General features: G+C 39.2%; 2 protein-coding genes across 2 annotated transcripts; one reads left to right on the forward strand and one right to left on the reverse strand.

The window, feature by feature from the left end:
* The first annotated feature begins 5,068 nt into the window (after positions 1-5,068).
* LOC306850556 (trypsin-like) lies at positions 5,069-14,303 on the forward strand. The gene is made up of 7 exons (XM_079386240.1): positions 5,069-5,156; positions 9,749-9,851; positions 10,494-10,514; positions 10,607-10,778; positions 10,855-11,123; positions 11,232-11,380; positions 13,580-14,303. Exons 2-7 carry the CDS (start codon positions 9,797-9,799, stop codon positions 13,868-13,870), a joined length of 957 nt encoding a protein of 318 aa, XP_079242366.1. The 5' UTR covers positions 5,069-5,156; positions 9,749-9,796; the 3' UTR covers positions 13,871-14,303.
* Positions 14,304-15,500: 1,197 nt separating this feature from the next.
* LOC306858175 (macrophage mannose receptor 1-like) lies at positions 15,501-19,881 on the reverse strand (the record flags this gene model as incomplete). Its single annotated transcript, XM_079398581.1, has 5 exons — positions 15,501-15,740; positions 17,798-17,919; positions 18,089-18,442; positions 18,775-19,131; positions 19,842-19,881. The coding sequence occupies 5 exons, from the start codon at positions 19,879-19,881 to the stop codon at positions 15,501-15,503; spliced, it is 1,113 nt and encodes a 370-aa protein (XP_079254707.1).
* Between the last annotated feature and the right edge of the window lie 5,119 nt (positions 19,882-25,000).

The following is a 25,000-nucleotide window of genomic DNA, read 5'->3' on the forward strand; positions in this document are numbered from 1 at the left end:
ACATTCTTTCCCTTAACCATACCAAACAAAAATATCTTACTCCACTCCTCATCCACAAATTTTATTTTCTCCCAATTATTCCTCACACATTGCTTTAATAATGCATGATACCCTTTCAAACTTTGACATTGTACATAAAAATGTATTAATGTCTCAACTTCCCTGTCACACACATCACATTCTCTCGCAATACTTTTGTCTATCTGATGCAAAACATCTTTTGTATATATCCTATTATGCCGCAATATAAAATCATTCTGTTCACATTCTATTGAATTGTATCTAACATCTAGGTTCTTCCACAGGATTTCTGGTTTTATCTCTGGATATACTTTTCCCCAATAAATTTCTGCAGCAGGTCTTCTAACTTCTTTTTTTACCATAATCCTATAGAACGTTTTTAATGGAACCTTTGACAATTCTACCTTACAACCACCCTGTACAATATACATTTCGGGAAACTTGTACTCTTTTGTTTTAACCTCTTGTTTGTCTATCAAGGCCATCCAATCTCTAGGAATACTATTCTTAATTTTTCCAAAAACATTAAGAACTGTACTTTTCCTCATATTCTCATTCTCTTCCATTACAATGTCCAGGATTGCCTGTGGGGGCAGAAATCCTGGAACAACTTCATACACATAGTCCTTTATTTGGTATAGACCAACGTTCATGAAGATTTTGTTTTCCAACATTTGTCCCTTATTTGTTATCTTAGGATTCAAGAACACTGGTTGATTTAGTACTAATTCAAGCCTATTACATTCATACAACACTTGTGGCAGAAATTGAGCCCATGCTTGGATGACTTCTTTATAGAACTGTGGCATATCTTTTATCAAGGACTCTCTTAAACACATGAAAAGATTACTTTGACTACAAGCCCCAAACTTCTCTAAACAATCCTTCATACAATATTTCCAACCATATACTTCTTTACCATATAAATATTTCTTAACGACTTTAAGTATTAATGCTTTCCTCCTCACGTCCAAGTCCAACAGTTTTAAACCTCCCTCTTTATTATCAGCTATCAGTACCCTTTTTGAGATCCTTACATTTTTCCCACTCCACAAAAAAATCTGCTACAATGGAGTTTGCCTCTTTTAAAACCCACTCTGGCATGTCTAGCACACTCAATGAATGGACAAATCTTGACAATAACAATACATTGATGACAATCACTTTCCTTTTCAGTGTAAGACCTCTTAATTTCCAATAATTGGACACTTTTTACCCCCTTTGGACACTTTATTTTGATTATTGTTTAATAAGTATATGGAAGATTAGAGGAGATTGTACCTCTTGGATAATGGCAGAACATCTGCTGGGGAAACACGGGCTCTAAGGCTATACCGTGGACTTCACACATATGGGATCCAATTAGGTCTCACATATGGAACCCAGCCCTCTACCAGTTCTAATGGATTCATCGAGTGAGGGCTTGGCGTCAGACGCTCCGCCACGTCTGACTGCCAAGGGAATGAGGGAGCTCGACAGGGTCTACAGTACGGACTCTCTGGAGCAGTTTTAGCAAGCCGACCCGAAACCAGAGCCTCTCAGTGTTTCTACCCATTTGAGGTGAGAACACATGAGGAAACCGGTTCCACACGAAGGCTATAGAACCTAGCGAACGTCTTAGGGGTCGCCCAGCCTGCAGCTCTACAAATATCTGCCAGCGAGGCGCCACGAGCCAATGCCCAGGAAGATGCAACACTTCTAGTAGAGTGGGCTCTCAACCTGAACGGGCACGGCACACCCTGTGCCTGACAAGCCAGGGTGATGGCGTCCACTATCCAGTGGGCCATCCTCTGCTTGGAGACGGCATTCCCCTTCTGCCGGCCTCCGTGACAGACAAAGAGCTGGTCTGAGGTTCTGAAGCTTTGCGTCCTGTCAACGTAGCATCTCAATGCTCGGATGGGACAAAGCAAAGCAAGGGCTGGGTCTGCCTCCTCCGAGGGCAGCGCTTGCAGACTCACCGCCTGGTCCCTGAAGGGAGTAGTGGGAACCTTGGGCACATAGCCAGGCCGGGGCCTCAGGATTACCTGGGATTACCTAAAACAACTGGCAATGAGAGGTCTCTAGAGACGCAATCAGGTCTACCTGAGTGGGTCCAAAACGTCTCCAAATCAGCTGGACCGTCTGGGGATGGAGTCTCCACTCTTCGGGGAGCGCAGCTCGTGACAGCTCGTCAGCTGCCCGGTTGAGCAAGCCCGGAATGTGAATGGCACGAAGCGGAGGAGGTGGCGGGTGAGTTGCGACATGCGACGGGAGCATAGACCACCTTGTTGGTTGATGTACGCAACGGTCGCAGTACTGTCCGGCGGGATACCCGCATATCCCCGCGCTGCCCCACCATCAAGGGTGGTGAGGGAGGACGAGCCACCAGATCGGTTTCGGGCAGTGAAAGGTGCCGTCCAGTGGGCTCATCATGTACCTCCGGGAAGAAAGGTAATGGGGTGGGGCCCTGAGAACCAGCGCAAGATACCCCAAGAAACCAATCATCCAACCTCGAGGGTTCGGGACACGGTGGAGGATTCCACTCGAGCCCGACCCTCTCGGTGGCCTGGGCAAGCATAGCCACCATTTCCGGATGGTGGCAGCGGTGCCGAATGATCACCTCCAGAAAGGTCTGACTCACCCTCCGATGCAGCGATCGACATCCGGTCGTCGGCGAAGCACCAAAGGATACAGCTGGTACCCCATGAAAGGGTCCAGCCTGTTCCCTCGGCAGCTCCACAGGCTGCGAAGTGCCGGCGGAAGGAGGAGCCCTCGGAGGTTGGTTCCTCGGAGGGGAATTCCTCACGTCACCATAAGACCAGGTGGAGCCGGTCTGCCGCCAGGTGGAGCCCCTAGAACTAGGCAGAGGCACGGGCACTCCGCCCCTTTGCAGGAAACGGTCATTTTCCCGCAATGGGAGCAGGAAAGTCGAAAAGCCGTCCACGAAAGCCGCCTCACCGTGATTAACGCCCAGACACGAGAGGCAGTGATCGTGACCATCACCCGGCGCCAGGTAACGACCGCATCCAGAAACGCAGATCTCACCTCGTGGAGTTTCAATGATCATGAGAACGGAGAGGAATCAGCCCAGAACTACATGGGAGGATCTTGTCAATGATCTCAAGGCAGCTGGGAACATAGTCACCAAGAAAACAATTAATCCCGTGAAGGACTGAAATCCTGCAGTACCCGCAAGGTCTGACTGCTCAAGAAAGCAGGGGGACCTTAACATTTAGTTTTTACATGTGTACCACTGTTCAGAACTGTGCTAGCTAACCATGTGCTGATTAGCATCTTTGAGCTAGGTTCAAAAGTATCTAAAACTGTCACTACCGAAACATTTGGTGGAGTTTCACTGCTGAAAAGTCACGACCGAAACATGTCATCATTGTTTTGGTAGTGACATACGGGAAAGCATAATCCTCACATTTGGGGAAAATAAACACAATATTAGTACAATTATGCAGGTTTTTTTGTATTTTAGTATGTTTTAGTAGTGTTTTAGTTTGTGAGTTAAAGTTCTGTAATGTGATGTGGCCACTACCAAAGCATTTCTGTCACTATTGCAAATGTGCAGTCACTACTGGAACATGGGATATTTTGTCAAAAATAAAGTATGTTGAATTATCATCTAAGATGTTATGATTTCAATGTATATTCAAACGAATGAATCCTTAACTTTGAAATCAGTATGATCAACTTTTTGCCTTTTACAAAGAAAAACTGATTCAAAATACAACAAATCTCATATATTACATTTTAAATATTGTTAAAAATTTAATTGTTATTGATTGACCTCTGTTTTTTTTATAAAATAGCAAAAAAATATATTTACAATGTAGATGTAAGCAAAATCTTGATAGGGCAATATAACCCTTCTAATTAAATTATTATTACTGTGTTTCAGTAGTGACCGGACCGCCTGGAACTTTAAATTAATACCCCTTGACTCGTATCATAAAGAAAGACTTTATTTGTATGGTTTTGTAATATCTGTGTCACACATTTCCTTATGTGTCATGGTAGATCAGGTAGATCTCTTCTTGTAGAATAGCATTACAGAACGACTGTTTTGTACATTGAAATTGATTAAAACCTAAGAAAACAGGCTGGATGTACATTAACCTTACAAAGCATAACCTTACAAAGTTTTTATGAATTCATTGCATGAATGAGGTACATTGACATTTAATTTATTGTTTTCAAAACATTTTAGGCACAAATTAAATTGTGTTGTAGTAAGTACTATCAATATCTGATAAGCGATATCTGACCAGACGGTAACAGTTCAAAGAGGGAGTGTGCTGGATGTTGTTCTCTACTGAAGAAACTAGATGATATAGAGACCTGCATTCAGGTTTATTGTTGTATTTCTGAGCTCAATCCAGAAAGATCTGCTTATAGTTCCTCTCTCGTCTTCATCCAGACAAGACTGAACAAGTACGCTGAAGAAACTAATATTTCCTGGTAAGCTGATGGGCGAGAGACTTTGACTAGTTAGTCGTCTGACCTGATGAGCGGTTAAGTGTTTAGTAAACGAGCAGATCATGTGTTTAGTAAGAAACAGATCACAGCGGTTCATGCTCCTAGAGTCTCTAACAATCAACTAAATAATAATACAGACAAGCATATTTATCTCTGTATGTGTGGTTATTTAAACACTAAATTTTTCTGAATTATGTCTGACAAATTCCTGCTGTCATTCTGACTTTATTATCCTCAAAAGAATGAGATGAATGCAGAGTCCCTCGTTCATGAACCGCAGAGAAACTCAAACACAGAAGCAAAACATACAGTGCTTTTCACATTATGCTTGTTCATAAGCATATCAGCATAGTTAATAATTATTTCTGGTTTTCCATATTACTAGTGGTAAATGTCTATGTCTATGACTAGTGATGGGTCCAGTCCAATCAGACAGAATACAGTCATTAAAATACATCTGTGCAGCTTTAAGAGAACGAACATCATGATCATGTTTCTGAGGATCATAAAGCAGCTTAACATCATAGAAGAAAACAAAATCACAGAAGAAGAAAAAGAGGTTTTCCACGTATGCAAATTCTTCACTCCTCTGAAGCGAAACTGAAAGTAAACTCGACAGGAAAATTCGGAAGTTTTGAAGACTTAAAAACGGTCATAAACATCACACTAAGGTAAGTTCATTATCAGCTTCTGATATAAGTTCATATTATTGTAGTTTTTCTCTGTCGAGTCAAATCCGATCTTTAACCTTGAACACATTTAGTGATTTGTGTCGCTTGTAAAAGTGGATGAAGCTGCACAAGTTCATCTTCAGGATTATAATGATATGGAGCTCTAGAGATTCTGCTTTTAGTGGAGATTATTTGACGGATTCTTTACAAATGAGCAAATAAAGATTTAAACAAGCAAACAAACAAAAACGTGCTTTTGTAGATCAGCTTTACTGAGAGTTTGATTCTGACTCACGAATGAATTTCTGCTATAAAAACTCTACACACCCTCAATATTATCAGATTTAATATCACTCAGTTTGTCTTTCTCTCACTCTGTCTCTTTCCAGTTAAGATACCTCAAGAATTATGATTGCTGGCCTCATAGAAACTGCTTCATTTGTCTATAGACTGATAAAGAAGAGGCACCAGCACCTTTTTCACTTAAAAAATTAAAATGTTCTGGAATTTCTGGAATGTAGTGAGATTTCAAATCACCTTTACCTGTGCTAAGATAAAACCAAACTCCCTTATGGAACAAAAATGTATAGGAATACACTGCAAAATATAATGCAATATCTTGCATAATACATTTCCATATACTGGAAACTAGTGCCTATATTTTTCACTATACAGCAATATATGCATTGACAATATATGGCTATATATTGATATATACGTATATATTTAGAAATGAGGACAAAGATAAATCTAATATTCATAACGTTTGATCCTTTGAGTATATATTGCACATACTGTAGATTGTTCTCACATAAATGTGAATGTATATACACACATATACACACATTCACTGAATGAGTTACAGCAGATTTCTAGTTCCCAGCATGCTTTGCTTCTGACTGGATAGTAAAAATAGTAAATTTAAGAGTTACCCATGTGTTTTTGCTCAATATTAATAATATTGATATTATTATATTAGTAATAATAATTATATTAATATCAATATTAATATAGGGGGACATCTGTTAGTGTTTAATGTTATATTATTTTGAAATGTAAAAGGGTTTCTGGTATGTATAAGTTTTTGGGGATCCGATCATGCTGAAGAGTAGAATCTGTGATTAGGAATAAGATTGGTAAATAAGATTTGTAAACTAGCTATATTGTAAAATATGAAACATGTATATTGTAGAGTAAATTATTGTTAAATATAAAACTATATTTCCTTATGTATCATTCAATATATTGTTATATCATTTAATATAATGATCATTCATATATTTGGAAATATATTTTCTTTGTGTTAGGCCTCTGAAACACTATATCAGCAAAAAAAAAAAAACATTATACAACTGAAGTACAGATCTAAAGTAGCTTGTACGGTTTTAATTTAAGTAAAGCAGTGAGTCTCACATCTCACTGACTGCTGCTCGGTTTTCTTATTACTTGTTAGAATACATCCATTCACTCTATTCAAATTAAATGAATGAGTCTTGTTCAGTTCCATCAGTCTGAATGAATACATTCTCTGTTCCAGTGTCACTGTGAATGAAGATGAAATGCTGTGCTTCTAGATGAAGAAAAATTGATGGGCACGTGTGTGTGTTTCTGTGTTTGAGAGCGACTAGGTGTTTCACATACAGTATCTTCTCTGATGCCCAATTATAAAGGATTCATATTTGAAATTGCTTTTGAAAGATTTGACCAGTATAATTGGCCTATTCACTATAATTTATGTTATTACACGATCTGTAACATATAAAAATAGCTATATGAAATCATTGAATTTTATAAGATCTTTTTACTAAACAATAATCTTTTGTTGGAGGAACAGACTGAAATTTAAATCATTTCAGTGGTTATGGAAATTTGCTCATTGATTGCTTTACGTAGACTATTGTCCCAAAAGTCTTTGAGAAAGTAGTGGGGACAAAATCGACTTTAGTTAAAAGCGGTGATGGCATGTCCATGGCACAGTAACGTTTTGAGCTTGTTTTCCTGCCTGCCTATCACCATGCTCACTTATTTTATTACCTGTTGCTGTCACGACACAGAGCGTTACAGAAACGAGGTCTGGGTCCAAGAATGCAGGGAGGTGTCTTTAATAAAACAAACTAACACAAAGGCCAACACGGCACAATAAACAGAAACCAAAACATAACATAAGCAGAACTCAGAAACGGAAGCAGGACATGAATCACGGGTAACAACATAATGAAAGCACACAGAGTGGTGAGAAGGTGGAAGCTATATAGTCCGTGGTGATGGGGATCAGCTGTGGGTGTAATGATTAACCAGGTGTGTGCAATGAAACAGGTGTATGCGTGTAATCCTGTGAGTGGAGTCCGGAAGGAAGGGAGATGGCGACCTCTGGTGGGGAAGGGCAGACCTGCAGTCCGGCCTCGTGACAGTACCCCACCTTAAAGGAACGGCTTCCAGACGTTCCCCAAGATCCAACAGTCCGGAGGGGGGTGAAACAGTGAACAGGGGGAGGGATGGCGGGCCAGGTCCGTGTGGGGGCAGAGGGTCTGGAGATGGAGGCAGCGCAGGAAGCCAGGGCGGGTCTGGAGGAACGGACCAGGGGGGCTCCAGCCCAACAGGAACCCTAGGGCCCAGCCAGGGTGGGGCCGGAGGGACAAACCAGGCAGTGAGTTTAAGAAAGGCCTCTATGGCCGTGACAGGGCAGACAGTGAGTTCAGGAACGGCCTCTGTGGCCGTAACAGGGCAGACAGTGAGCTCAGGAACGGTCTCTGTGGCTGTGACAGGGCAGACAGAGAGCTCAGGAACGGTCTCTGTGGCCGTGACAGGGCAGACAGTGAGTTCAGGAATGGCCTCTGGCATGGTAAGGAGCTCGAGTGGAGCCGGCAGGGCGAGGAGTCTGGGTGGCGCCGGCAGGGCGAGGAGTCTGGGTGGCGCCGGCAGGGCGAGGAGCACGGGTGGCGCCGGCAGGGCGAGGAGCACGGGTGGCGCCGGCAGGGCGAGGAGCTTGAGTGGCTCTAACACGGCCTCCTGGCCAGCAGTGAGCTCTTGGGAGGCCTCCTGGCCTTGTGAGACGGAAGCCTTCTTCCGTCTCTTCCTCTGTTTCCGGGAGCGGGATACCGTGGCATACTCAGCCTCCACAGTGGGCGCCGCTGCGGCATTCTCGGCCACCTCTGGGGGATAGAGAGCGGCCACCGCCGCCTCGGGAGCGCTGTGCACGGCCACCGCTGCCTCGGGAGCGCTGCGAGCGTGCCCCGCCGACATCTCCGCCGCTAACTCCACCCTGAAGGCTGAGCCGCTCACCTGAAGAATCCTGTCGATGTAACCATCCAACGACTCCTCAGGGTCCCAGTATGGTGCTCGGGACCTGAGCGGCTCAGCTAGACCACTCCAGAAAAAGACCACCAGACACTCCTTCTCAACGGTCGACTGCCTAGCCAACCCGATGAACTCCTTGGAGTAATCCTCCACGCTCCGATCCCCCTGGCGCATGTTCAATAACCTCCCCGCTGGACCCATCTTTGGTGCTTTCATTCTGTCACGACACAGAGCGTTACAGAAACGAGGTCTGGGTCCAAGAATGCAAGGAGGTGTCTTTAATAAAACAAACTAACACAAAGGCCAACACGGCACAATAAACAGAAACCATAACATAAGCAGAACTCAGAAACGGAAGCAGGACATGAATCACGGGTAACAACATATAATGAAAGCACACAGAGTGGTGAGAAGGTGGAAGCTATATAGTCCGTGGTGATGGGGATCAGCTGTGGGTGTAATGATTAGCCAGGTGTGTGCAATGAAACAGGTGTATGCGTGTAATCCTGTGAGTGGAGTCCGGAAGGAAGGGAGATGGCGACCTCTGGTGGGGAAGGGCAGACCTGCAGTCCGGCCTCGTGACAGTTGCATGCCATTAATTACCCTCATTTGCATTAGTATTTACAATTTAAGATAGCTATAACAATTTTTTCAGTACTTTTTCTTAACAATTTTCCTAAACTCTTAACTCAGTCAGCACAACATCTGTCTGTGTAGCCTATATAATTAACACGTCTTGTGGCTTTGACACATAATGCATACAGTTAACACAATTTTTTATTTAATAAAATTCCTTTGAACACGACTGCTCAAAACGGTATAAATTTATGAAACATTATTACTCAGAAATTCGTGTAAATGTTAAGTGTAAGGTCTGTCATGACACTACATATGCTGGGGTGTGAATTTGACAGGTGCTTGATATAAAATAAATGGTGATTTAAAAAGTCCTTGATTCTGGTGTTCATGAAAGAGTGGGAACCCTGTTTAAAGGTAGAGGCTCTGTTCTTTATTTTGATGTATTGCATGTTAAGATATTCATACAACAAAATATGCTGAGAGCCATGATAAATTTAGTAAAAAATTACCAAAAATGCTGGCGGGGAATGAGTTAAAGAATGTTGAACCTGACCTTCTTCATTTTGTGCTCTCTGTAACCGAGTGATAAGTGAAATCTCAGAATAAACATTTGAATAAGTTTTTTTGTTTTGTTTGAGGCCGAGATGAACGTAGTGTTGAGGTGGAGACAGAGAACTCTTGATAAATGCAGTGGTTTTTGCTTTCCATCTCATCAGAAACCTGAAAGTGAAGAGACCTCAGTCGGATCAGAGCAGAACAGAAGGATGAAGTTCAACATCTCTTTGAGTGTTGCTGGAGTCATACTTCTCTACGTAGCAGGTAAGATCTTACAAGAAGCCTACAACATGACAAAGTTAGATGTAAATTTAATGATGTTTGCTTCAATTGTTAAATAACTTACAAGCCATTTAATTCCTAAGAACCTTTGTAAACACACTTAATTTATGTTTTTCTTGACTGATCTGAAGACTTACAGTTCAAATTGCTTGAAATTGGTTTTGTAGATAAACAAATAAATTTTATGTATGAGGTTTTTGGTCACTTCATAAATACTATACTTTTATTTATGTTATTTATAGATTTGATGACTTTAATAATACTTGAAAAAAGTGATGATATTAAAGAATTTATTGTACCCAAATTGTTATGAAGCAATGTAAAATATAAACTACTCACATATTGTTTGAAAAGGTTCACAAAGACAGGCTCATTTATTTTATATTCAGTAACTCTCAAATACAGATTACATTTCTTTAATATAGCTACTATTTGGGGTTTGGCTGCTCCATCTTTTCTCCAAATCGCTGAATCTAGTAATGATTTATTGTGTAGCAGACACACAGTCAGTGTGAAAACACAATGTAAGCCTGCTGCTAATACACATAAGAGTGGTTGTGAGCCACACAAACTAGCTCTGTCTGGAGGATTGTCTACTTACTTTGTCTTTGTCTACCTACACAGATTCCCTCTGCCAGTCAGATGGTAAGTTATCATAATGTGACACAGAATGTGTCCTCTGTATCTATCTGAGGCATTTTAAGAAGGAAATGTCACGTCTTGCTTTCTCTCATCAGAATGTGGTCAAGCCCCTCTTAGAGACAGGCCCAGGATTGTTGGCGGGCACGATACGATGGTAGGGGATTGGCCGTGGCAGGTCAGCATTTATGTTGTCGGCTATGGCCATCACTGTGGCGGGACTCTCATCACTAAAGACTGGGTTTTATCTGCAGCTCACTGCTTCGAGAAGTATGAAGTTTCAGGTTTAAAGATACAGTTTTATATTGATAATAGTGGGATTACAGCAGACTCTCTCTATTTACAGCATCATTCCATCTGACATTGTGATGTACTTTGGTCGTTTGAAACAATCTGGGTCAAACCCACATGAGACGTACAGGAAAGCGAGTAAAATCTTCATCCATCCTAACTATGACAGTAATACTCTTGACAACGACATAGCCCTGATCCAGCTCTCCAACTCCACAAATTTCACTTATAGCATTAGACCAATCTGTCTGGCCAATGCTAATAGTACATTTGCTGCAGGTACAGAGAGCTGGGTCACTGGATGGGGCAGACTACATTATGAAGGTGGCTGAACATTTGCTTGCCAGTTAACTGAATACTGTAAACAATACTGCATACCTCAATAACCTAGAACTAAAAGCCACAAAATCTGTCCTCTGATCTGTGTCACAGGCACCAATATTTCCAATGTACTGCAGGAGGTGAAGATACCAGTTGTGAGCAACAGTGACTGTAATAATGCTTATAAAGGGATCAAAATCATCACAAGAAATATGATTTGTGCTGGATTGTTAAATCAGGGAGGAAAAGATGCATGTCGGGTAAGACATCAGTAATTCATTTGAACCCTTTTTAATCCAAATCAGTTTACAAAACACTACTCGTTACTTTTCAAACTTTAAAGTTTGAGACGTGCCAATCTAGTTGCTTAATTAAGCCTGTCTTTACTGCACTGATCATTAACTCATACACTAAGACTGCTTTTTGATGATACACATGTGGTCAGTAGCAAAAACTGCTTAGACTAGTCTTAAAAGTTGGTCATGTAATATTTTCTGCAGGACTGGTCATAACGTTTTAAAGTCAATTACATAAAAATGTAGATAGGTCTAATTTGAATAAAAAACGTAAGCCTGATTAACTGTGGTATAAACTAACTGTATTGTATAAAGCATTATAAAAATAAATAAAGGTGACTTGACTTGATTAACTGCTAGTTAGACAAATTAGTTCTTAAGACACAGTCTTTAACATAGTGTTTATGCACATCTTCTGTGGAGATTTGGCCTGCACACCCACACACACACTAAAGCCAGAGTCAGCACAGTAGTGATATTGAGCTGGAGCTGAGGTATCAAAGTCCCACCCAAATCCCCGCAGACCCAATCACACAATCATGACACCACACCCCAGTTTTATAGTATTTATTGCATTAGCTATGTGATCACACAAAACATTCATGAACATGATTCAGATAAGTTAAATAAAATAAGTCATACTTGGCTTCTTCACAATCAAAATTGACTGACATATACAAAAAAGAATAAACGTCAGAGAATCTTTTGGTGGTATAATTTACAAATCAGCCATCACAGTATTTATTTATTTTTTATAAAACATTATTTATAGGGATTCCAAAAGCCTCTCTATCCACCCTATTTTGCAACGTGGAAGTAAGCTATTATTTATGAATGTACGAGACTTCAGATTTATTAGCTATTGGTAAATTATTAGAAGAATAACAATGTATTGTAAACTGTTAAAATGTTTTGTGCTACAAAGTAGTGTATTTATGATTATGATAGAGAAATATAAATTATATGATAATGGTTAAAGGTTACTCCACCCCAAAATGAAAATTTTGTCATTAATTACTTACCCCCATGTCGTTCCAAACCCTTAAATGCTTCGTTGTTCCTCAGAACACAATTTAAGATATTTTGTATGAAATTGTGTTAAAATGCAGTTGTGTTGCTGTCTATAGAGGATCAGAGAGCTCTTGGATTTCATCAAAAATATCTTAATTTGTGTTCTGAAGATGAACGAAGGTCTTACTGGTTTGGAACAACATGAGGTTGAGTAATCAATAACAGAATTTTCATTTTAGGGTGCACTGTCCCTAAGCAGTATCAGATCAGTGATGATTGTGTCTCTAATAGCACGAGTATGACACTGATTTTATACAACAGTTTAATAAATAATAAATAGGAAGCTAATATTCTGCAATATTTTAGACACAATATTGTCTGCTTTTGTTCAATTTTGTCAATGAATATATTACCTGTAAGCAGCGCCCCCCAAACGAGTTACTGTGCCCCCTTCCCCTCCTCGCTCTTCCTTGCAGAAACGTGATCGATTTCGAAAGCGATTCCATGCTTTCGTGAGCGCCAGCAACTGTCTGCACGAGATCGCAGATTGCATTGCACTCTTCCTACCCCGAGACAATTGTTTTTATTTAGAGTATCATTTCATTTTTTTTTTTTTATCATTATTATTATTATTTTTTTTATATTTCCATATTAATTAAATCAGGGAGTCTAATGTATTACAATACTGATGTGCAGATATCTGCCACTATTTGCTCTCAGTATAAATATCACCTGTTTAATCTATTATTTACACTAATTGCAAAGAAAATGCTATTTTCATAATGTTATGAAATGCTTTATATTTACATAATGTTAATAGGGTCTATCGTTATTGTAAACAGCATGCGTCACTAAGAAAATATGCTATTTTCACATATCCTGCACACTTTTACCATAGGGCTACACTATTTAGGGTGAACATTTGTGCATTTTATGGGACATATCCTGGCCAGGATTTCTATATTGCCTAAAATAAAGAAGGAATAAAAAAAGCCTAAACCTGGATATTTTAGGCAATTCAGAAATCCTGGCCAGGACGTGTCCCATAAAAACAGCACGTATGATCACCCTAACACTATTATTACTTATGTCTACAACAGCTGTTTGTGGTGTATTGTCAGAGTTATAAATGTTGAATGTTTGTCAATACAGGGAGACTCTGGAGGTCCAATGGTCAATTGGAACGGTTCCCGGTGGATTCAGTCTGGAATTGTGAGTGCTGGTAAAGACTGTGCTAAAGCACAATATCCTGGTGTGTACACCAGAGTCTCTCAGTACCAGGACTGGATCCAGTCTAAAACACACACCAACCCACCTGGATTTGTTGAATTGAATTCAATATCCCACTCCAACTTCAGGAGTGTACCCAACCTCTTCTTATTCCTCCTTTCTCTCACATTCTCTTTCGTTCCTTTCACCTTCTCCCTCTTTCTCTCTTCATAAAGATCGTTTGAATAGTACTACTTCGAGTTATTTAATGATGAGGACAGTTCTGCTGTATATGCTCTCATAAACAGATGAAAAGGGCAGTTATATTGCATGTTTTGTCATTTATTCTTCATCTTTCTTTTTTAAAGTGCTATTATTGAACAGCTCTTTTACTGACATTAAGAGCAAACACTAATCAAGTTCAGCATGCTTCTGTCCTCTTTTCATCATCTTTTCATAAATAGTAGAGATGGAATGTTTTGTTTAGTATTTTTGCCTGCATAACCGATATAGGGTCTGGAGCTCTGAAATGTGATCTGAGATACTGGTTGTTGAAAATGAAATTATCTTTAATCAATTCCAATGTAGTCACACTATCCAAACAGAATAAACACAAACGAAGAAAAACTGACTTGGGGAATGTTCTCTCACTGTCTTTTCTGCTCTCTTCATGCTGTTTTATTTATGTATTTATTTTCAAGATTCTGTGATGATTGCAACGTTTAAAAAAGGTTTTGTGTTTGCACACAAGCAGCGATTGTGTGACTGTTTCTCCCTCTCTCTCACACACACACACACGACGCTGCGCTGTGACTCTCTCTCTCTCTCTCTCTCACACACACACACACACACACACACGATGTCAGACACACACACAGTCAATAACAAATACTTAAACTAATAACAAAACATACAGTCTCTAATTCAGAAGTCAGAATTACCTCCTCTCTAGGTTCATGAAGCGGTCGTCCATAAAATGTGTTGCTGTTCTGTTGTAAGTAATCTTCCGAAAGTAGATTAAGTGCTTTTGCTTTCACCTAGAAACACACAGTGTCTCCCTGACATGGCTTCATCAACACTACTGCAGTTACTGAAACCACACCTTCTTTCTTTGCTGAACATTTGGGCGGCATTACGCAAATATTTCCACATCGTGACGTAGACATGTGGGGGTGTGTTTGAATGAGCTGTTTTAGGGGGGCGTGAAATCAATTATTAAGAGGCTTTTGAAAAACAAAAACAAAAAGGAATAAAGAACCCCCTTTCTCATTCTGGTCTAAAATGGTAAGAACATCAGAAAAAAAGTATATTCAGACTAGTGTACAGACACCTGCATGTCTCTAGGTGGTGCTATAATACAGTACACTCATTTACAGTTATTTCTATAAGAACATCAGCTCATCTCATGGTTCTCATTTTTGCCTGGATGGGATCGAAGACACAATATTTTATACCCAACCTTTACTTCTGCCATTTAAAAAATAAATAAACTAGATTTGTCTCTTCTAAGACACAAATAATAGTGAGAAAAAAACATACTTTTCAGTTACATTAATGAATTGAATTGTACATTGATAAGAGCAAACATTCATCTCATGATGAAACTGAAAGAAAACTGTACAAAGATTTCTCTGACAATGAGTGAATTTGATGCCCATATGACTCCTCATTAAATTTAATTGGCAGATGAATGTCTCATAATTTTGCAGTTAATAAATAACAGAAAGTACATGTGGAAAGCATCTAAAAAAGCAGTTCTGACCGGAGAGGCTCTTAAAATGGAATGAACAGACAGATAGTACATCAACAGAAAACATACATACATTTGTTATCTTAAATGCGAGGTCTGTGTATCCATTCACTCTTAATATCTGCTGCAGATGAAGTTGAGTTTGTCGTGTTCAGGACGGCTGATCCAGCGCTGATCTCCTCCAGACTGAGCTGCTCCAGATCTCACTGCGACTTCACAGTCCTCCTCTGATGTGCCGTTACCTGGAGCCCAGTTCTGATAGCACACAGTCTCTCCACTCACCCAGAACCAGATGCCCACAGTGCAGGAGTGACGTAAACCCAACCACAGCGCTGCAGTAGACGCCCGTTTAACCCTCTGAGCCCGACAAACGCGAATACGCGTTTTGGGGCAGATTTTCCTGATGAGGCAGAAATGAGCTTGAATTACTCTGCCATTTTTGATCGTTCAGATAAGAGCAATACACCATTCGAATCTGTAAGGGGTCTTCTTTTATTTGTATTCACTCATAATAACAACTAAACTTTGTGCGTTTGAAGAATAAAGAAAACAAACAGCGTGCGCTCTCGGTCTTCTCCGTCTCCGCGATCTGTTTTCAGAAATGCGTCACTAAAATGAAGTGTAACTCAGCGAATACTCAACACAGACACATGAGAGTTATCTCTATAGGAAGCTTGAAGTGTCTTCTTTCAAATGAAGTATGTCATATCGAAAACAAATATTCTGTGATGAAGTAATCCGTATAAAACCAACACGATGTCCAGTCTGTCCCGTCTAACTCATTATTTTTAATGAGATCCCGCCCCCTCGCCTTCACATGTAAATAACCACGTGACGCGCGCGCGCGGAGCATAAACAAAGCGCCAGTGAAGTTCATCGCTGCTGCTGTTACTTTCTGGAAGAAGAGCGCTGAGTAAAGGCTGGATTTCCCTCAAAATCGATCTGATGAGTAAGTAATGTTTATTTTCTGCATTAGTTAATGTGTTATTGTGACATAAACTTGAACACATTACTAGTTGGGTTGTTCCCAAATTACAACACGATAAATGCTACGCATCTCAGAATGTTTAGACCATGTTTATTATTAATAATCTGTTCACAAATATATTTTAATAACGTGCTAAACGATAACAATTAGTTCTCAGATATAAAATATATGTTTTATAGTACGAAGTATATCCTTTTATAGTACAGAGTCTATGACTGCAGAATCATATCTTTTATACTATAAAATCATACATGATGTTCAGGATGACTATAATTCCTGACTAAAATGTTTGAAATCCAGTAAAACATTGTGAATATGATGGGCAATTCATTGTATTTAAATTTCTTACGGCGCGAGTATAAAACAATAAAAGTAATATGAGAGTACATTGTAACATGATGAATGCTACGAGTCTAAGTATGTTTAGAACATGTTTATGATTAATAGCCTACTCTGTTCAAAAATAGATTTTAATAACGTGCTAAACAATAATAATTAGTTTCTCAGATATAAAATGTTTTTTTTTAACGATAATACAAAGCATGAATGAGTCTATGACTACAAAACCTATATAAAATATATATAGAGATGCTCCTGATATAAACATGCTCACAAATGTTTTTTCTCTTTTTTTGGTTGTTTGTATTTTATTGAATCAGACACCTGCACCACAGATGATGAATCCTGCTGACTTTCAGTCTCTAACATCAGAAGTTCAACTTCAACAGAAGAATCTGTTGCAGGAACATGTCAAAGTCTGTTCACATCTCTGTGGTTAGATCAGTGCACAATAATGTGTCTTTGACCTTCATTATGTATGTTTTGATTATACTGTGTTGTAAATAAAATACAAATCATTTAAGAAACCCATTTTTTCAGTCTCCTCACACTCTCTCTCTTACCTGCCTCAGTCGCAGTCACACTGATGGGCCATTAGCACCTTTAGGGGAGGGCCCTTTGTCTCTCAGGTGAGAACCACTTACTATTCAAGACTATTACCACTCCCTCGCATACTGGCTCTCGATCACAAAACATGTCTTTAAAAATTTAAATCAATGTATTGTTTTCTGTGAGCAAATAAACAAGATGATTTTCACATAATTGTGAAGTAAATATTCTAGCCTGCAAGATCTGGTTATCAAAAGTCTTGTGATCAGTTGTTCTGTATGTGTTTTATGGTCTTATTTCAGTGACTTCAAAATGTTAGTTTTTCACTAACCACGCATAAACGTTGTTTTCTCAAAAACACAATCATGTACATAAATGCTGCTAACATATTATTGTAGCCCTGTTTGTGCTGTTTACAGTGTTATTAGACTTTAGCCATTTATATTTATATAAGCAACTGAAAAAAGCACAAATGTCAGGGCATGTCGAAAGTTCTCCAGGTCCCCAAAACACCCTCAGGGCCCAGAGGGTTAACCATGTTCATCACACGACGCTGCATCTCTTCTGAATGAACCGAGACCAGATCCATATGATTCTGTCTGCAGTATCTCAGAGCTTCAGACCACGTCATATTCTCTCTGATCACAATCAGTTTATCTGGAAACCAAACAAACCACAAGCAGAAACTAGAGAGAGACTGATCAAAAACAGCACGCAGAACAATCACTATGGATGAATTTGTCATGTCAGACATGTAGTGAGAACTTTAAGAGATCTGGAGGTGATTGATGGATGGATTGTGTGTGTTTTGTGAGGATCTACTCACCTTCATGACACACAAAAGGATACTGACTGGTGCAAGAGATGTCATGCCATAGTCCCTGAGAGTCATGTTTGATCACTGTACAGTTTTGATCATGTACATTAATGTTAGGTTGATCGGTGTCCCAGTATCTGAATGAGGATTTACTCTGATCTGACCACTGCCATGAGTCTCTGACTCTGAACAGACCGACCCAGACATATGATCCAGATAAATTATTATCACTAATGATCTTCTGAACCTGTTGACTCTCATTCTGGTTTCTCACACTGACGAGATCAATGTGATTCTGTCTGCAGTAACTCCGAGCGTCTCTCCAATTCATCTGCTGTTTGACGAAGACCAGTCCTGTGTTCGCTTTAAGAAAAACAGAAACAATGCTCAAGTATCTCTCAAAAACTTATAATAAAAAAAGATCATTTAAAAACAATGTGATGAGCTTATAGTTGAGTTTATAATTGAATAGCTTTAACGGTAAGTAATTTGTACCATTACAGTTTGTAATATGGACACATGCTGAATAAAAGCAGATAAAAGTGTGAGAGTGAGGTTATTATGCTTTCGTTATTTATTATTATTATTATTTAATTTACACTAATGGATAGCATTTACTGTTGTCATGTTTAAATTTGTCATATGAAGTGTCTTTTGCTAAATGAATCATTATTACATTAAGTGTTTGTACTCACTGTTATTGCAGATGAAATGCTGGGTCTTACTACATGGGAAATCATGCCATTGTCCATTTAACATCATAGCACAATAATCTCTGCCTTCTGATTGTGTACGTTCCCAGTTCAGATAGAGCACAGGTTCACCTGAAGACCACTGCCATTCATCACGACCCGTCTTCTGCAGCCCAATCCAGACAAACTGAAAGCCTCCATCATTCACAATATTATTCAGCTCGTTCATGTCGTTCATGTTGTCAACTGCGGCCAGATCTGTGTACTTCTCTTTGCAGTATCTCTGAGCTTCAGTCCAGGTCTTCATCTGATTTATAAAGTGATACTGACGCTGAACACATTCAGAAATGGAGCCGAGAGCTGTGAAAGACAGACTTTGCTTTAAAGGGGTGATTGACTGTTGTTGGTTTTTTCTAGGTTTGATTGTGTTTAAGGGGTTCAGTCTAACGTGTGTTAATACTTCATTTTAAAAAAAGGCATTATTTTTCACATAATTTACCTTTATTCTACACCGTTCTTTCCCTTCTCCTATGAACGCTCTGATGATTTCCTGTTTTTATGAAGCCCCTCCCTCAGAAATACACGATGGGTTCAGATTGGTTAGCTGACTCGGTGTGTTGTGATTCGCTGAACTGTCTCTCAGCTCAGTGGCATGTGCTTCGCTTGTATTGTAAACAACGACGTCGTCAATAATGCTTATCAATTTGAGCCCGATTGAGACCCAGAGAATATCCTCTTACAGGACGTTTCAGAATTTTTCTATTTTAATTTTATTGTTGCTGTCTCATACTTTTAGATACACTGTTATTTGTAAATGCTACTGCTTAAGATAGCTTTTAATATACAGTTTTATCCTGATTAAAGCTTTACTACAGCACATAACGCTTCTCATAGCTATGTGAAAAATATCTGTCTGTCTATACACATAAAGTGCTCATCCAAATGAGCAAGAGGGCGAGAGAGATTTGAAATCACCTTTATTTACAACATATAATAATCCATTACTACATTTCACAATCTTCAGTCTCAATTACAAAGCATCTATAAATAATAATAATAATATTACCAACACTGTACAATTCCAATCTCCACCAATAATGACGTCTCCATCATGAAAATCGTGTCTTAAGACATTAGTTAATATACTAAAAAACTTTGGTGCATAAACATTTATGAAATAAATCGTTATTGCTTCAATAATAGTGTTAACAAGAACAAGACTAATTTTTACAAATTCTTCTGTATTTTCAATACTAACTTTTTTTATCTGGAGAAAAAAGGAGAGCAATTCCCACACTCAGATTTGTACAGTGACTAAGTATATGCTGACCCCCACTCTATTTCATTCACAATATCACTATGAGTTTCCTGCAATAAAATGACATGTCAGTTTTTTTATTCTGCATTACTTCAGACACTAACGCTCGTTTATGTCTATCCCTCCCTCCATTAAATTTTAATGAACCCACCCTCAAAAGATCCATATAGGTGTTTAGGAAGGATAGAGTAAAGACAACAGCAAAAGAAAGACAAGATCACCACATGATGCATGGCTAACCACTTACAAGAAAGCTTTAAGGCTCTTCTTTTTATCCAATCTTCTACATTTTCTAATGACTGTAACATGTTTTTTAAAACGAAAACATTTATTTTCACTGATCAAGATTCTGAAAAAAATCCTTGATATTGTCATGGGGTGACTAATTTTGCAGGAACAATTGGTAGATGAAATATGGGAATGTATAATGTTGAGAAAGAGAAGTCTATTGGCCCTGGGAAGTTTGGGATGGGGTCGGGTTGTGTTCTCTGGTTTTTAGGTCGATGTGCGCAGGATCAAAGGAGGACCGTGTGGACGGAGACAGGTGTGCAGCGTGGGCGAAACACAGACCCAGCCTGAGTAGGACTACGAGAAATGAGGGCGCGGCGAGTGAGAAGAGGTGGAATGAGTCCTTAGCAGTGGCGGAGAAAGCAGACGAAAAGCAAGGAGACTCCGCGGAAGAGAGGGGCGGAGACGTGTGTTTTACGGATGCACGCGGCTGCTGGGTCGAGCACGAGGAAATCGAGGACGCCATTGTTGTCTATGGGGAGGGGCGAGTTATTCGCTCCCCCGACCAGTTAAGTGCTCTTTTCATATTTCTTTCTCTGACTCCTGAGGTGTTGCGAGAAATTGAATGAATGAATGAATGAATTATGCATTTATATAGCGCCTTATTGTGTATTGCTGTACACCCAAAGCGCTTTACAATCATGTGGGGGGTCTCTCCTCAACCACCACCAGTGTGCAGCATCCACTTGGATGATGCGACGGCAGCCACAGTACAACAGCGCCCGTGCGCTCACCACACACCAGCTACAGGTGGAGAGGAGAGAGTGATAGAGCCAATCAAGTGGATGGGGATTATTAGGAGGCCATGATAGACAAGGGCCAGTAGAGGGAAATTGGCCAGGACGAACGGAAAGAGTAGGGGTGTAACGGTGGGTTACACCCCTACTCTTTACGAGAAGTACCATGGGATTTTTAATGACCACAGAGAGTCAGGACCTCGGTATAACGTCTCATCCGAAAGACAGTCGGACAAATTGATTGCGTTGTCGTTGTAGCGGGGAACGAGCCGCTACAACGACAATTGGAGCCCGAGTGTGGATAAATCGCATTCGATTATGAACGTGATTTTGCATGGCTTGTCAGTGAACTACGGCTCTGTGTATTAAATGCCGCTCCATCTGAAAGCAAGTGATGGAGATTTACAGCTAATCGAAGAACCGGCTTTACTGACAAGATGCGCATGACAATCGCATGCGATTAATCGTGCAGCCCTACTACGTAACCAGATTACTTGAATTTTCCTTTTTTTGTGTGTGTGTGTAAAATAAAGACATTTCTGAGAAAAGGGTCCTTTTGTGGCATTATTGAAGATTTTGGTTTGCTCCCCATTGTGATGGAAAGTAGAAATTTGGTTGACTTGTGCCTGCCTGTGACAATATTGACTTGTTTCCCAAACATCTCATCAAGAAACCAAAAAATTTCCTCTAATGTACACAAAGAGGAATCTTTAATGGATATATCCTGAGAATCACCTTCAGGTCCACAAACAGAACTTCCTTGTGAATCACATTCATAATCAAATATAGAACCATTTTCATCTGATAAAACATTGTCCATTGCAATACCATCATTGCTTAGACACAACTCTCTCTTTCTTGAACCCAAATAAACAGGCTCCTCACATCTACTTGAACTGGGCCCTGCAACTACCACAACATTATCTTGCTGCTCATCTGCATTTATATTTTCTACAGTTACAGTGTTTGCAGTATTTTCATTTTGCTGACGTTCATTCACATTAGTATCTATATCAGTGACAACATGCTCATTTGCTTCCATAGCGGACGGTGCTGCACCAGAATCGCTTACCTCTGATGGGGAATGAAGGGTGGAACATTCGATACCGTAATTTTCGCTGTTGGAGCGTGTAACGGGGTAACTTTAACAAAGTTGTCATTTATAACAAGACCGTTCTCGATTAGTCAGTTAACAAGATTTTGTTCTTACAAAAACACTACTGCAGGCTCTATTCATACGAGAAGCGGACACAATATTCTCATGTCCTACTTCCCCGCCAGTCTAAATGAGCACATTCTCCACTGTAATCAAGTTTCCATCTAGATTTTGCGCTGTTTTGTTTTCGACAAAGAGATATGCATTAAAAAAAAACTTTGCGAAATTTTCTGTCTAGAGCCTGTTTCCATCCAGCTGGCCTTTTACCGATAAAATGGTGTGCGTCATGACGTCATCCCTAAAAAAAACTAATTATTGCATAAGTTTTGGTGTATCGCAAAAAAATGTTGCCCTTGAGCTGTTTCCATACACAATTTATCCTATTGCGTAAATTATAGGCTAGGCTAGCTGTTCTTCATCCATTTGAAACAAAAAAAGCCTATATTAAATTGTATAGGCCTACATAAAATAATTATGATTTTTTTTTGTGTACTTTGTTATAGACTAGATAGATAGGCCACTGTTGATAATCAAGCAATGATCATAAACAGTAGCAGTTGTATTATTATAATTTTTCTGATTAGCGTTTATAGGAAATATGAATGTTCATTCTGGTTATTTTATTTCTCCTAACCGACGTCATATTAACCGTTAACCGACAAGATTATGTTAAATTTCAATTAAATTAAATTTAAATTGATAGGTGGCTTGACCCATTACAAATACCTAAATTTTTTTCCAGGGATTAATTTTATACACGTAAAAAGCAGCATAAACAAAATGAACGTGAAGATTCACGCACCTGCAGCGCTTCTGCGAACAGAGAAAAACATAAGCTATTATATATTAAAGAAACAGGCCCGTATGCAAATTATATTTTTCTAAATAATTAATGAATTAATAAAAGGAAAGAAAAAAAACTGCAACAATTAGCAGCCTATATGCAGAATTTCGGTTCATTTTTGTGATGCGCTCTTGAGAAAGCAGCAGTTTTCCTTTATTTCACAAAAGTACGTTTTGTTTTTTATTGTGAATGTACACAAATAAAATCAATATTTTGAATAGTTTTGAATAATGTCTTACTCTTATATGACCACAAATGAAGGAGTAGGCTAGTGCAAGTTGTTTCCAGGGGGGAGAAGGAAAAAAACCCCACAAGTGGTCGTGCCGGCACCTCGCGCGCAGTTAAGCATAGCCTACTGACTCCACAACACAGCCTGTTCATGTCATAATAAAATACAGTCAGCCAAAAATATTTAAGAAACATGGAAAAAAATATTTTTTTCCCCTCACTCCACAACAAATCATTTAAATTTAACGGTAGAAAGAACTCAGAACAAGGCAAGAATAAAAATATAAGTAGCTAACAAACTTCATGTTCCAATATCCATGTAAAACTAAATGTGCTTTGCATAATATCACGGGGTTATGGTGGCCAAGCTGAAAGGCTACAGGCTATTTAAACTGAACAGTGCACTGTAAAAAAAATTAATAATAATCATATGAGAAAGCCCTAACCACGCCCCCTAGTGGCACGTAGCATACATAGCTCTTTTAGGAGCGGTCATTTTGACTCAGCAGCAGGTTACAAATCAGGCTACAAATCATAATTTGTATTTGTAACCTACATTATTGTTCTGAATGTGAATATTCGCCCATTAATTGAACGTAATTTAAACTGCGTCACAAATGAAAGGGGAATGGAAAGTGAAACCAAGTGCTTTCATATCGGACTTTGAGCTTGTTAATAAGCGTAATCCTATTAGAATAAAATGAGTATGTTCACTTACTAGTTACATATCATCTGGTTTGTTTTATATTGTTGAAATATTGAATTGATGACTTTACTTATCCCCTGCTCGTAATATTGAGTATACGCAACGATCGTGCAATCTGCTCGTCATTGTTTACTTTATTTACTAATATAATCAGCAAATCACGTATGTTAATTAACATATTACTTAATCACTGAATGTTTGTGTCATTCACTAATATATTTACCACTGTTTTCTTTGTATCTCTTCTGTTTATTATAGACCACATGCGTGAAGTAACACATACTACTCTCCTTTCATTAAAGAAGTTAAATTGGGATTCCCTCTCCTGTTTCTCTTACCGGAAACACACATCACCATCTTGATTGCACTACACCTGAACCCACCGAGTGTCCAATACGCTCGTATAAATCATGTAAACGTAGGCTAGCCTAGTAACACCAAATTAAGATAAGTATGTTTGAGAGGTAACTCGTCTTATTCTTACCATGTGTAAAATAATTTTAGATACAATTTAATAATATGAATATGATTTAATGCGCTTTTGAACTACAGGGAAACGGTGCTTTAACGTGAGCAACATCATGAACACGGATGCTGCCTATAGGCTAATTCTGTCATGTGACACCACATTTATAAGCGTTAAAGCTCCTTTTCTTCACAAAAATTGTTTCCAAACAAATTTTTGCGACATTTGAAGTATCGATATGGAATTCATGCGCTAAAGTTAAATGGAAAAAGATTTTGTCGACACATGAGAAATTTTATAGATAATTGGCATTTCCATCAGCTATATTGTAAATATTTTAAAGTGCTAAATATTTTTTCGCTAAAAAATCCTTGGATGGAAACCTGCTTTGTGACGCTGTCCTCCAGCACACACCTGAAGCCATTGCGCAAGGACAAAGGCAGCGTCTCCTCATGAGACGCCATCCCTCCCTGCGTAATATCTACA

Source organism: Barbus barbus, assembly GCF_936440315.1.
Source record: "Barbus barbus genome assembly, chromosome: 3".
Lineage (NCBI taxonomy): Eukaryota > Metazoa > Chordata > Actinopteri > Cypriniformes > Cyprinidae > Barbus > Barbus barbus.

Excerpts from the sequence above, each read along its gene's own strand:
- LOC306850556 (XM_079386240.1), top strand. The coding sequence starts at position 9,797 with ATGAAGTTCAACATCTCTTTGAGTGTTGCTGGAGTCATACTTCTCTAC. Across the intron at positions 10,515-10,606 it reads TTCCCTCTGCCAGTCAGATG|AATGTGGTCAAGCCCCTCTT; the intron begins GTAAGTTATCAT and ends TTCTCTCATCAG. Across the intron at positions 10,779-10,854 it reads GCAGCTCACTGCTTCGAGAA|CATCATTCCATCTGACATTG; the intron begins GTATGAAGTTTC and ends CTCTATTTACAG.